At 42.4% G+C, this 14,072-nt stretch overlaps 2 protein-coding genes across 2 annotated transcripts in view; both read left to right on the top strand.

Moving 5' to 3' along the window:
• si:ch211-230g15.5 (polyhomeotic-like protein 3) overlaps positions 1-1,016 on the top strand; it is a 37,462-nt gene extending 36,446 nt beyond the window's left edge. Inside the window, exon 12 of the mRNA XM_028570007.1 lies at positions 155-1,016. Coding sequence (XP_028425808.1) covers positions 155-309 — 155 coding nt within the window. The 3' untranslated portion in view covers positions 310-1,016. The remainder of the gene's footprint in view (positions 1-154) is intronic.
• An 863-nt stretch (positions 1,017-1,879) lies between these two features.
• Positions 1,880-10,087, top strand: LOC114549525 (claudin-11). Its single transcript, XM_028569866.1, has 3 exons — positions 1,880-2,105; positions 3,811-3,975; positions 9,805-10,087. Exons 1-3 carry the CDS (start codon positions 1,880-1,882, stop codon positions 10,065-10,067), a joined length of 654 nt encoding a protein of 217 aa, XP_028425667.1. The 3' UTR covers positions 10,068-10,087.
• Positions 10,088-14,072: the final 3,985 nt, after the last annotated feature.

Below are 14,072 nucleotides of genomic sequence, written 5' to 3'. Positions count from 1 at the left end.
AAATGTATGAAAAAGGAAATGTGGGAACATAGGGCGTAATTTTGAAAGAAATCTAATAAATGTGGGAACATAGGGCTGTGGGAACATCAAAGCCCTCTTTAGTCCAGAACTCCGCTTCATCCCTGACGTCTGCGTCGTTGTTGTTGTGTTTCAGGCTGCGGCGACGTGGCCGAGGCTTTCCGGCAGCAGGAGATCGACGGCCAGGCTCTGCTGCTGCTCACCGAGGACCATCTGATGACCAGCATGAACATCAAACTGGGGCCGGCGCTCAAGATCTGCGCTCACATCAACGCGCTGAAACACCAGTGAGAGAGAGAGAGAGACAGAGAGAGAGAGAGAGAGAAGATGACAGATAACGGCACGGAGGGATGTGGAAGGGAAATCAGAGAAACGGGGGAGAGAAAGTTAGACGTGAAAGGAAAGGAGAGAGTTTACGAAAAACAAAAAAAGCTGACACCAAGGATGACAGAACAAAGTCACAAAAAGAGATTTGCGGTAATTTATGAGATTCTAAATCGGAGGTGTGGCCTTATATAGGAGACGGGAAGAGAAGACACCAGAGTCTTCATCAGAAACTTCATCGGTTTTTGGGTCAGAGGATTTTTTGTAACTTTGTGTACATTTTACATGCCGCTGGAGAGTGTAAATTTGAAGCTATTTCATGAAGGATTTTGAACATTTAATATATAAAAATTTGTCTATTTAGTTTTTTTTTTTTTTTTTTTTTTTTTTTTTTTAGAAACGTGACGTCAGCGACACATCTATCCAGTAGCTAACATAACCGGTGTGTGTAAAAACAAAAAATAATAATACGTAGACTTTGTTAGTGATTAATGAAAGTTTAATGTTTTATATCACTATATTCTGGACAAAAACATGTATGTGGATTTAAAAAAAAAAAAAAAGAGCGAGAGAGAGAGAGTCACTATCAGGGTAGAGACTGGTGTCTTTAATCGTCACATTTTTATGGTATCATGCTTGAAATTATTTAATAAATGAATAATGAATTAAATGGATTGTTTTATTGATTGATGTTATTGTTTGAAATAAAAAAATGGAGGTGGTTTTTTTTGGCCAGCAGAGGGCCACAAGGACGCAGGTGAGTGTTATATGAAGAGAAGTCTGTATATTTTATTAAATACACCGATTTGAATTCATATCACAAAGTTCCTTCCGGAGATCCAAGTACTCCAGGTGTGTGTGTGTGTGTGTGTGTGTGTGTGTGTGTGTGTGTGTGTGTGTGTGTGTGTGTGTGTGTGTGTGTGTGTGTGTGTGTGTGTGTGTGTGTGTGTGTGTGTGTGTGTGTGTGTGTGTGTGTGTGTGTCTCTGCTGCTTTTCTGATGGATCTAGGTTTTTGTTTTTCTGTCTCTCCATATCTGGTTTAGGTTAGGATCTCAACATGCGCTCTGATTGGCTCAAACTTTGTACTGAAGGGTACGTCTTCACCACACCCTATAATAAATCTTATTCTAGGCATTTTTCTTCGGATCAGCCTAAGACGCGTTAACGGCACGCTGCAGGATAACTTCTTCATTTCTGTTCTTTTTTTTTTAAGGATTCTAATCTAAAATACGTATATTAATAATAGTGGAAGAATTTCGTACTTGTTGTCAGTGAGGACTGCAGATATCTTTCGGATTACAGCTGAACTTTTCATCTTTTATGAACTGAGCTAAAGAAGGACCAAATAGAACTTTTCCGGCGACTTTCTCAGTTTCTGTAACAACAAACAGTACTTTTATAGTCACACAACTTCAGAGACACAAAGACAAAACCTTTAACCACTCGAATCTGTTGTAAAGAATCGCGGGTTTTTTAAGATTTTCTTCTTTTTTTGGGGGGTCGGAGTTGAGCGCGTAAAAACGCACGGCGGCTCCATATGGCGCACATGTGCAGGCAGATCACCGGCAGCGCCGCGAGCTGTGCGGGCTGGGTCGGGGTCATCGTCGCCACCGCAACTAACGATTGGGTCCGGACCTGCGACTACACGGTGACCACCTGCCTCCGCATGGACGAGCTGGGCTCGCGGGGACTCTGGGCAGAGTGCGTCATCTCCCCGGCGCTCTATCACTGCGTGGCCCTCAGCCAGATCCTCACCCTGCCCGGTAAGAGGGGGGGAAGGGAGGAGAGGGATGGGGAGGACAGAGAGAGAGGGGGAGAGATGGATGGAGAAAGGGAGGGAGAGAGCGGGATGGTGGAAGGAAGTAAGTAAGATACGTAACAGCTACAAGTGTATGCACTATACAGGATTTACCCTATTACAGGGGCGTAGCACAACATTCTGGGCCCCTGTAGAAAGGCATTTTCTACGGGCCCGTCATCCACAGCTATTCATTCCAGCATCTTTTTGGGCCCTCGGTACTCCTAATAAGACTGTAGAGACATGTCTATAGGTAGCAGTATACAGCGCTATGTTTAACTCCTAATAAGACTGTAGAGACATGTCTATAGGTAGCAGTATACAGCACTATGTTTAACTCCTAATAAGACTGTAGAGACATGTCTATAGGTAGTAGTATACAGCACTATGTTTAACTCCTAATAAGACTGTAGAGACATGTCTATAGGTAGCAGTATACAGCACTATGTTTAACTCCTAATAAGACTGTAGAGACATGTCTATAGGTAGCAGTATACAGCACTATGTTTAACTCCTAATAAGACTGTAGGGACATTTTCAGATCGACATTTTTTTCAAATACGCCGCACTTTCGCCACATAAATTGCTGATAATCCCTGCATTCTCGTTGCAAAAAAGTCCCATAATATACAGTACAGGCCAAAAGTTTGGACACACCTTCTCATTCAATGTGTTTCTTTATTTTCATTACTATTTACATTGTAGATTCTCACTGAAGGCATCAAAACTATGAATGAACACATATGGAATTATGTACTTAAAAAAGTGTGAAATGACTGAAAACATGTCTTATATTTTAGATTCCTCAAAGTAGCCACCCTTTGCTTTTTTTGATAACTCTGCAAACCCTTGGTGTTCTCTCAATGAGCTTCATGAGGTAGTCACCTGAAATGGTTTTACCTTCACAGGTGTGCTTTGTCAGGGTTAATTAGTGGAATTTGTTCCCTTATTAATAAAAAAGCAAAGGGTGGCTACTTTGAAGAATCTAAAATATAAGACCTGTTTTCAGTTATTTCACACTTTTTTGTTAAGTACATAATTCCATATGTGTTCATTCATAGTTTTGATGCCTTCAGTGAGAATCTACAATGTAAATAGTCATGAAAATAAAAAGGAAACGCATTGAATGAGAAGGTGTGTCACAACTTTTGGCCTGTACTGTATCTTAGCAGAAAGTTGAAAAATGTTGCGTTTACTTCACACAAGAGGCTGCTCTTGGGAACGTTACGAAGTGACGTAATTACGCGACGTGAACATCATCTTTTTCATCAAACTGCAGTTTTTGCAAGTTCTCGCAATTTCATCGCATAAAATTGCATAAATATCATATAGCATATTCCATCGCTTTTTTTAAGAAAACGTGCCACATAATCAAGGATTTTTACTCACAACAATCACAAAAAAAAAGGAAGGACTGGAAGGACTATTCTATTATCAAATGGCCTAAAAAATATTGCATATATCTGCTCTTTGTTGTGATGTTAAGGGCTTGAAAAATATAGCATATATCTGCTGTAAATGGAGCATGCCCCCAGACCCCCCACCCCTCCTCCAGTTGTTGGCTGAGCCCCCAAGGCCTGGCTCCACCCCTGTTTCATCCTAAAGTGGTTTCTCTCTCTCTCTCTCTCTCTCTGTCTCTCTCTCTCTCTCTCGCTGTCTGTCTGTCTCAGCGTACGTCCAGACGTCCCGTGCTCTGATGATCTGCGCCTGTCTGCTGGGCCTGCCCTCCATAATGCTGGTTCTCATGGCGATGCCGTGCGTCCGGCTGCAGAACGACACTGCCGCCATCAAGAGGCTCCGCGCCCGGGTGGGAGGAGTCCTCGTCATCTTCATGGGTGAGAGGAGAGAGACAGACACATACACACACACACATACTGTACACACACACACACACATACTGTACATACACACACACATACATACACATACTGTACACACACACATATACACACACCAACAAATAGACAGACAGACAGACACACACACACACATTTTTTTGAACTGACTGAAGTTTGGGAGATATATACTTAAGTAGTTTTAGTATTAGTTTTGACTGAAGGAGACAGGTGCCTTTAACAGACAGTTTTGGTTTCATGAGAGTATTAACTGACAGAGACAGTAATCTGGGTTTTAGAAAATAATTATTTGGGTTTTTAGAAGACCGTTTTGGTTAGAGCCCGTCAGGGGGTTCCAGGGAATTCTCCCAACAAAAAGGGGAATCAGTTAGCCTAGAAATCTAGACTCCCCCTAGTGGCAGCAAATTTATTTGCTGCCACTAGGGGGGGTCTAGGCACTCTCCGTTGACTTTCAAGCTGCAAAAACCAAATTTTGGTCAGGCCAATCAAATTGTGTATAGAGTCGGTGGGCGGGGCTCATGGCTGCTGCTGCTGGGAACAGAGGTGTTCTGGAAGACTTGGAGTTCAGCTTTTCTTTGATAAAAGAACAAAGAACGGCACAGAAGTCATTCTTAAAAAAGGAATTTGTGTTCGGAGTTTTGCCGACCGGATACGGCAAAAGTTTAATCTATCAACTAGCTCCGCTACCTTCTTCGTTGCTCTGATTGGTTGTAGTGCTATCCTATTACGTGCAGAGGGAATTTGAAAGACAACCGTTTATCCCGCCCCTCGGATCGAGCTCCGTCAGTGGGGAGTTCCCAGACCCAACATCTGGATGTGGGTCTGGCTTGTCAGGCTAGGATTCAGTTATTTTTACTCTAACTCCGTTTTAAGGAGACATTAGTTTTAGAGACAGTACTTTAGATTTCAAAGGACAGTTGTGGTTTTTGGAGGACAGTTTAGGTTTTAAAAAGACACAAGTTTTAAGGTGCTTACACACCAACCAGACCAACCAGACGGCCGACCTTCGGCAGAAAAGCCAGTCGACATGATCAGTCGCGTCCCGAGGTCCAAAAAAACTGCCCCGGGACACCATGAGGCGACACCGATTTGAGAAACGTAATACGTCTGCATAGCAGCAGGCGGCGCTACTCTGTGTTGTTGCCCAGGAAATGAAAACCGGCAGCTGATTGGACGAACGCGTCACATGGGTTTGTTTTCTCCGGAAATTCAAAGCCAGACTGTCAGAATACGATCTCATATTGGACTAAAATAGTTCACCGAAAAAACGTGTTTCTGAAAACATTTTAAGAGAGAAATAGGCCGTGTTTCTGTGTGTGTGTGTGTGTGTGTGTCTCTGTGTGTGTGTCTGTGTGTCTGTGTGTGTGTGTATGTGTCTCTGTGTGTGTCTCTGTGTGTGTGTGTGTGTGTCTCTCTGTGTGTGTGTGTGTGTGTGTGTGTGTGTGTGTGTGTGTGTCTGTGTGTCTGTGTGTGTCTCTGTGTGTCTGTTTGTGTGTGTGTGTGTGTCTCTGTGTGTGTGTGTCTGTGTGTGTGTGTGTGTATGTGTCTGTGTCTGTGTGTCTGACTGAATATGTCAGGTCGGCCAAAATGAACGCCGACAGCCCCCCGGACTGAGGACGGCACGGGACACACCGAACAGACTCGAGTCACCGACCTCGCCAGACTGTCCAACGGCCGATTTTCGGCCTAGTGTGTCCACACCTTTAGAGACAGTAGTTTAGATTTCAAAGGACAGTTTTGTTTTTTGGAGGACAATTTAGGTTTTAAGGAGACACACGTTTTAGAGAAAGTAGTTTTGGGTTTTAGAGGACAGTTTTGGTTTTAAGGAGACATTAGTCTCAGTAGTTTTAGGATGTTCGGTCCTTGGGGTCTTTCCCAGCTGTTGCATGACGGAGGAAGGGGGGTGGAAGGAGGGTCAGGGTCTGCCAGACTGGGCCTCATCCTGACCGGGCTCATCTGCCAGACTGGCCTCCTTCCTGTGGGACGGGGTCAGGTAGTTCCTGCCACAGCCTCAGGGACGGACAGCCAGACGCAAACACACTCCGCACAGAAACCAGTGTTTCATTGAACGATAGTTCATGAACTCGTTCATATTTTGGGGCGAACGTGAACTGAACCTACCGTATTACCGCTTGATGAACGTTACCATGAACTCCTTCATTCTGGTGTCTGTGAACACCACGCTCTCTCGGTTTAACTTCGTCCAATAGGGCGCCAGATTTCTATAGAGCAGGGGTCTTCAACGTGTTTTAAGCCAAGGACCCCTTAACTGAAAGAGAGACGGATCAATTCAATTAAATTTTATTGATAGTATCACATCATAACAGAGTTATCTCGAAACACTTTACAGATAGAGTAGGTCTAGTAATTCCCAGGGGACCGTGGGGATCAGGGACCCCCCTACTACGTATATTGTATAAAATGAAGTTGCATATTAATCTGGTCCTACAATAACTTTTAGGGCAGCCTAAAGCATTTATAGATACCTTTTTTGCATAAAATACTAAGCTATTCAAATAGCCGGATACTTGTTGACATTAAAGTGCCCATATTATGAAAAAAACACTTTTTCTGGGATTTTGGGTGTTCTTTTGTGTCTCTGGTGCTTCCACACACTTACAAACTTTGAAATAAATCCATCCATGCTGTTCTGAGTGAGATACGGTTTATGAATGTGTCCTGCCTTCAGTCTCCTGGTGAGCTGTTCGAAATCGGCCCGGACTGTGACGTCACAGTCCGAAATGAGATGGCTAACCACAACCGTTAGCTCGTAGCGTTAGCGTTAGCATGCTACGTCGTTCTCAATAGCAAAGCACTGCTACAAAACACACAAGTTCACCATAATCTACAAAAGAACTACTTCCATGTGCGCCCTCATTTAGAAGTCTACCAGCTGATCCTGCCTTGTAACTGACCAAAGTTGGAGAAACAGCCTTTCTTTTACTGTCTCTAGAGTTAGCTAGCTGACATGCTCTACATCTGAGCATGTCAGCTACTGAGCATGTGCGAGTGCAATCAAAGATAGTACGGAAGAAGAAGATGAAAAGAGGTCTCACTCTGTAGCTAACAGAAACCAGGTGAAAAGAGGATCTGCAGCAGTGAGAGAGAGCTGTGCAGTACAACAAAAATATGGTGTTTTTTGAAAATTAAACCATGTAAACCTATTCTGGTACAACCTTAAAATACAGTTATGAACCTGAAAATTAGCAGAATATGGGCGCTTTAATGTTAACCCTTAAATGTGAAACAAATGTGAAACATGTTAAGACTTTCACTTTTGAAAAAACTTTCAAAAATTAACAATAATTTGGAGGCCCCCCTGGAGTGACTGTGTTCCCGGACCCCCTGTTGAAGACCCCTGCTATAGAGCCTTCCAGGCCAAAACCAGGGCTAAAACACACCGTAAACAGGCCTTCATATGTAGCGGAAAAAACACCCAATCTGGCAACACCAGAAAGCACCGTGGAGGCTTCGTATGATCATTTAAACGGAAAAAAGCTCGGTGAGGATGCGACAAATCTTCCATTTCTGGGCAAACTTTGCACGCCGGCTTTCAAAAAGAAAATCAGCACTCCAGTCCCATCCACAGCAGACCTGAAACGGCACGTTGGACTGATTGGATACGAAGATGGAATCTGATGCATAGTTTCAGTAGCCTGACGAGGTCCTACTCAGATTCTAGTCAGAATGTGAGTCTGAAACCGCTCCATTGGGCTGTGATTATGGGGCGTGTTCCAACCGAACCAGGAAAAAAAAATGCCTCTGCATTCATTGGATAGACCTCCAACCAATCAGAGCAACGGAACTCAACTCTGTGTATCGTCTCCATAGCAACCACTCTTTGCACAATGCATTTGTTCTAACTTCCGACTTTTAGACTTTTTTGAAGCAAGATATATCATTTGTTTCTTGTAAATATAAATGTGGATAACGTCAGTGATAGTGACATGCTCGCTACAGTCGCATTTCTAGAGATGGATCGGCGAAAACACGTTTTATATCTCTGATTCACGGCTTGGTTCTAGCGCCGGCGCTCTCTCTCTCCAGTCTCTCTCTATGTCTCTCCACAATATAACGCTCTCTCTTCAGTCTCTCTATCTCGCTCCACCATATAACCCTACTGTGCTTTCGGGCAGTTGTTGAGGCTCCTCCGCTGAGGATTTTAAAATGAATGCGCTGTCGATATCTTCTGTAACAGACGCGATGGTGGAATCTACACAGCTCAACAAATTCAACCCAAGCGTTCTTTGGTGACGTGATTGATTCTGTTACTGATGATCATCTTTCCGACAATCTGATTGGTCCGAACAGATTCTGTTTGGGCAATAATTGCTTCTCAACGGAGCGACTCCAGACCGAACTTCCCGACCTCGAATTTTGTGGGCGGGGCTAGGTTCGGTTGGCATCCAGGCTATAGTTTCAGTGTTAAAACTGATAAAATAATTGCTGTCTGTGGTTCTATATTTGGGCTGTGGCAATAATTTTGAAAAATAACAGCTCGCGGCAACATATGGAAAATAAGAACTATTAACTAAGTTCATTTTTGGTACTGTGAACTTAGTTCAAAAATGTTTAAGTATGAACTATGAACTGAACGAGTTCATTTTAAAATTTGTGAACTGAACTTTGAGCTAGTTCATGTAGAAAGTGAACTGAACTTTGAACTAGTTCATGTAGAAAGTGAACTGAACTTTGAACTAGTTCATGTAGAAAGTGAACTGAACTTTGAACTAGTTCACGTAGAAAGTGAACTGAACTTTGAGCTAGTTCATGTAGAAAGTGAACTGAACTTTGAACTTGTTCATGTAGAAAGTGAACTGAACTTTGAGCTAGTTCATGTAGAAAGTGAACTGAACTTTGAGCTAGTTCATGTAGAAAGTGAACTGAACTTTGAGCTAGTTCACGTAGAAAGTGAACTGAACTTTGAACTAGTTCACGTAGAAAGTGAACTGAACTTTGAACTTGTTCACGTAGAAAGTGAACTGAACTTTGAGCTAGTTCATGTAGAAAGTGAACTGAACTTTGAGCTAGTTCATGTAGAAAGTGAACTGAACTTTGAGCTAGTTCATGTAGAAAGTGAACTGAACTTTGAACTAGTTCATGTAGAAAGTGAACTGAACTTTGAACTAGTTCATGTAGAAAGTGAACTGAACTTTGAGCTAGTTCATGTAGAAAGTGAACTGAACTTTGAGCTAGTTCATGTAGAAAGTGAACTGAACTTTGAACTAGTTCATGTAGAAAGTGAACGGAACTTTGAGCTAGTTCATGTAGAAAGTGAACTGAACTTTGAGCTAGTTCATGTAGAAAGTGAACTGAACTTTGAACTTGTTCATGTAGAAAGTGAACTGAACTTTGAACTAGTTCATGTAGAAAGTGAACTGAACTTTGAGCTAGTTCATGTAGAAAGTGAACTGAACTTTGAACTAGTTCATGTAGAAAGTGAACTGAACTTTGAACTAGTTCATGTAGAAAGTGAACTGAACTTTGAGCTAGTTCATGTAGAAAGTGAACTGAACTTTGAGCTAGTTCATGTAGAAAGTGAACTGAACTTTGAACTAGTTCATGTAGAAAGTGAACTGAACTTTGAACTAGTTCATGTAGAAAGTGAACTGAACTTTGAACTAGTTCATGTAGAAAGTGAACTGAACTTTGAGCTAGTTCATGTAGAAAGTGAACTGAACTTTGAACTAGTTCATGTAGAAAGTGAACTGAACTTTGAGCTAGTTCATGTAGAAAGTGAACTGAACTTTGAACTAGTTCATGTAGAAAGTGAACTTTCCCAACACTGACACTCCCCCCTTTCTCCAGGTGTGTGCGGCATCATATCGACCGTCTGGTTCCCCATTGGCGCTCACCACGAGGAGCACCTGATGGCGTTCGGCGTCTCTCTGTACGCCGGCTGGGTCGGCTCCGTTCTCTGTCTCCTGGGCGGCTTCGTGATCTTGTTTTGCCGCGGCACCGACCCCCCCGGGACCCCGAGCAGGGACAACAGCTTCTACTACTCCCGGCAAGGGGGCACGGCCACGCCGCTGGACCCACCCGCCAACCATGCCAAGAGCGCCAGAGTGTGAACATCCCCCCTCATCAAAGTCTGTGCTAGGGCTAGGGCTAAGGGGGGTGGGGGAGGGGGCAAGAAATCGCAAAAAACAAAATGTATCGTGATTTTTATTCCAACGATTTTTAAGGTTTTTTTTTATACCGATGATTCAACTAAATATTTTCTGTTTATTCGGTATCGCCGAGGGCGACTACATCATATCCGCTTCCAGATAAACAGAAAAATTTAGAAAATCCAAGTTATGTTCTTCTTTACCAATTAAAGAAATGTCAGGCTACATTTTCATCGCTACGTTTTAGTTTTTAAGCGGAGTTTTGAGCCAAAAGTTATCTCGGTGCACACAAGTGTTTTTATCTCCAGTAGGAGAACTAATCTCTGTTTAAACTAACTAACAGGCCCAAACCCAAAATATCTCATCTACATCCTGGTATCCTGGGCACGAACAGGAGTCCGCGTGTAGACGGCGCCCATTGCTGGTAGTTGTCATGGTAACGTTAGCAGCTTTAGTCTCAGAGAACAAGACGTTGTGACCGATGAGAACCAATCAGGACAGAGAAACGTTTGCGTCAGTGTCTGGCGTCGGCCAGAGCAGGGGGAATGAGAGGGGGACACACCAGAGCAGGGGGAATGAGAGGGGGGAAAAGCCAGAGCATGCGATGTAAATGTAGCCTCAGACTGACTGATGTGAATTCTTCTTAGAAAACTATTTGTTTTGAGAAATGTCTCACGATATATCAATAAATATAATAAATAAAAATCGCAATACAGATCCCATCGGCACCCATGTATCATGACAGAATAGAATCGGGATAGAGGATGGATACCCGAGCCGAGCCTGTCGGTACCCGACGGGCCGGGCCGGGTTCAGGACAGATATTTAGAAATGATGTTCGGGTCGCATAATCGCAAAATCGCATAATCAGCAAAAGTGCTGCACTTTCGCCGCATAAATTGCTGATTTTCGCCCAAAATATGCGGGGCATGCATGATTTCATGATCCCCGCATTTTCGTTGCAAAAAAGTCCCATAATATATCTTAGCAGAAAGTTGAAAAATGTTGCGTTTACTTCACACAAGAGCAGCCATTTTCCCCTGTTGCCATGACGCAACGTGAGAATCATCGTAAAGCAGGCTGTTGAGACATCACATTTTTTAATCTTTTTCATCAAATCGCAATTTTTGCAAGTTCCCGCAACTTCATCACATAAAATTGCATAAATATCATTTAGCATATTCCATCGCATTTTTTAAGAAAACGTGCATACATAATCAAGGATTTTTGCCCGCAACAATCACAAAAAAACTTGGATTTTTCTGGAAGGACTGATCTACAGTACAGGCCAAAAGTTTGGACACACTTCTATTTCAATTACACTTCTCATTCAATGTGTTTCTTTATTTTCATGACTATTTACATTGTAGATTCTCACTGAAGGCATCAAAACTATTAATGAACACATATGGAATTATGTACTTAACAAAAAAGTTTTTTGATAACTCTGCAAACCCTTGGTGTTCTCTCAATGAGCTTCATGAGGTAGTCACCTGAAATGGTTTTCACTTCACAGGTGTGCCTTGTCAGGGTTAATTAGTGGAATTATTTCCCTTATTAATAAAAAAAGCCAAATGGTGGCTACTTTGAAGAATCTAAAATATAAGACATGTTTTCAGTTATTTCACACTTTTTGTTAAGTACATAATTCCATATGTGTTCATTCATAGTTTTGATGCCTTCAGTGAGAATCTACAATGTAAATAGTCATGAAAATAAAAAGGAAACGCATTGAATGAGAAGGTGTGTCCAAACTTTTGGCCTGTACTGTATGTGTTAATAAGCTCCTGTGACTTTAATAATGACTATTATACTTTTAATACTTTAAATAGCATGAATACATTTCCTATATATGACCTGACGTACAGAGAATTCAAGTTTGCTTTCATTTAATCTCACACATTGTTTTACGCATCAATAACTGTATTACTTTTTGCAATTGTATCCTCTTCCTAATCACAATATATAGTCAGTAATGTGCATCAACTGTGTGCCTGTATTGAATGATTTTTGGCTGGTTATACAAATAATAAAAGTTTTGAAGTAATTAAGAGTCTTAGAATACATTTTTTCACTCAAAATGAGACATTTATTCCCGGCAACGTTGTTCTGTTCTCATTTCCACACAATAACACGATCTGCTGCTGCAGACACCAAAAAGAGCAAACACACCTTTCACTCACACGAGAAAGACAAATGCAAACGGGACTTCCAGTGTTCAGAAAGCAACCGGAAAAAGACGACCAGAGATGCCGAAAACGAAAACAAATATAAATCCATCAAAGGAAAACGTGAACGTTTGTTTGTGAGGCTGACGGTCAGTAGAGACATTTGAGTTTTAACTAAAGCAACATTTATATTCTGACAGATGTTGTCTGATTGGTTAAAATTTGATTTGATTTATTTAATTGTAAGAGAGTGCCTTTCACATGATAACAGGACATCAAATACAATCGAGGATAAAAACACAATAAAGTCCAAGACTTATTTCCATTGTGGTCCTCAACACACATCAGGACAAGACAAGATACTCAATGACTTAACATTAAAACATTTTTCTTAAATAAATAAAAATAGTAACTTGCCCTTTAATCTATTCCGCAACCCTCTCTAGTAACCAGACCTTAATACTCTTTTTTTAAAAGAGTTCAGGCTGGAAATGACTTTAATATGAAGATCTAACTTGTTCCACTGAACTGCCCCCATATAGGCAAATGTTCCTTTCCCTAACACTGTCTTAAATTTATAAGGACACAGGTCAGATATGCTGCCACGAGTATTAATATTGTGTGTGTCCTTTACCTTAGTTATAAGACACGACAAAAAAATTGGGACACTACCAAACAATATTTTCTGAATCATGGTCAGTCTTAACATAGTAACACAAGACTCCACAGGGAGCCAGTTGAGCTCAACAAATTGTGACCTACCAATGTGAGACCTATGGTCCAAATTCAGAATTACTCTTATTAATTTATTCTGTTCTGTTTGCAGCCTCCCTTTGAGTCTATTTGTTAGGCCTTCAAACCAGGAGGTACATGCAAATTCAAAGTGATTTAAAATTAAGGCATTAGCTAAGATGATAATTGTTCGTTGTTCTATAAAATTTAGAATTTCTGTCTAAAAACTTTGTGAGCCCCGTGACTTTACTCAAAACCTTATTGGCCATATTCCTAAGATAAACCTCTGTGGGTAACGACGAACAGAAACAACAGGTAAGAGACGTGAAAAGGCTTGTGAACGAGAAATAAAATGGTATCGCCAGACGTCCATCTTTAAAGGGATACGCCACCGTTTGTTGAAATAGGGCTTATCCCGGTCTCCTCTAGCTGTAGATAGGTGGGGTCTCCTCTAGCTGTAGATAGGTGGGGTCTCCCCTAGCTGTAGATAGGTGGGGTCTCCTCTAGCTGTAGATAGGTGGGGTCTCCCCTAGCTGTAGATAGGTGGGGTCTCCCCTAGCTGTAGATAGGTGGGGTCTCCCCTAGCTGTAGATAGGTGGGGTCTCCCCTAGCTGTAGATAGGTGGGGTCTCCTCTAGCTGTAGATAGGTGGGGTCTCCTCTAGCTGTAGATAGGTGGGGTCTCCTCTAGCTGTAGATAGGTGGGGTCTCCCCTAGCTGTAGATAGGGGGGGGTCTCCTCTAGCTGTAGATAGGTGGGGTCTCCCCTAGCTGTAGATAGGTGGGGTCTCCTCTAGCTGTAGATAGGTGGGGTCTCCCCTAGCTGTAGATAGGTGGGGTCTCCTCTAGCTGTAGATGGGTGGGGTCTCCTCTAGCTGTGGGGTGGGGTCTCCCCTAGCTGTAGATAGGTGGGGTCTCCTCTAGCTGTAGATAGGTGGGGTCTCCCCTAGCTGTAGATAGGTGGGGTCTCCTCTAGCTGTAGATAGGTGGGGTCTCCCCTAGCTGTAGATAGGTGGGGTCTCCTCTAGCTGTAGATAGGTGGGGTCTCCCCCTCTAGCTGTAGATAGGT

Source organism: Perca flavescens, chromosome 22, assembly GCF_004354835.1.
Source record: "Perca flavescens isolate YP-PL-M2 chromosome 22, PFLA_1.0, whole genome shotgun sequence".
NCBI lineage: Eukaryota > Metazoa > Chordata > Actinopteri > Perciformes > Percidae > Perca > Perca flavescens.
This window is presented reverse-complemented; position numbering and strand designations above follow the sequence as displayed.

Coding starts and splice junctions, on each gene's coding strand:
- LOC114549525 (XM_028569866.1), top strand. CDS start 1,880: ATGGCGCACATGTGCAGGCAGATCACCGGCAGCGCCGCGAGCTGTGCG. Junction 2,106..3,810: donor CCAGATCCTCACCCTGCCCG/GTAAGAGGGGGG, acceptor TGTCTGTCTCAG/CGTACGTCCAGACGTCCCGT. Junction 3,976..9,804: donor AGTCCTCGTCATCTTCATGG/GTGAGAGGAGAG, acceptor CCCTTTCTCCAG/GTGTGTGCGGCATCATATCG.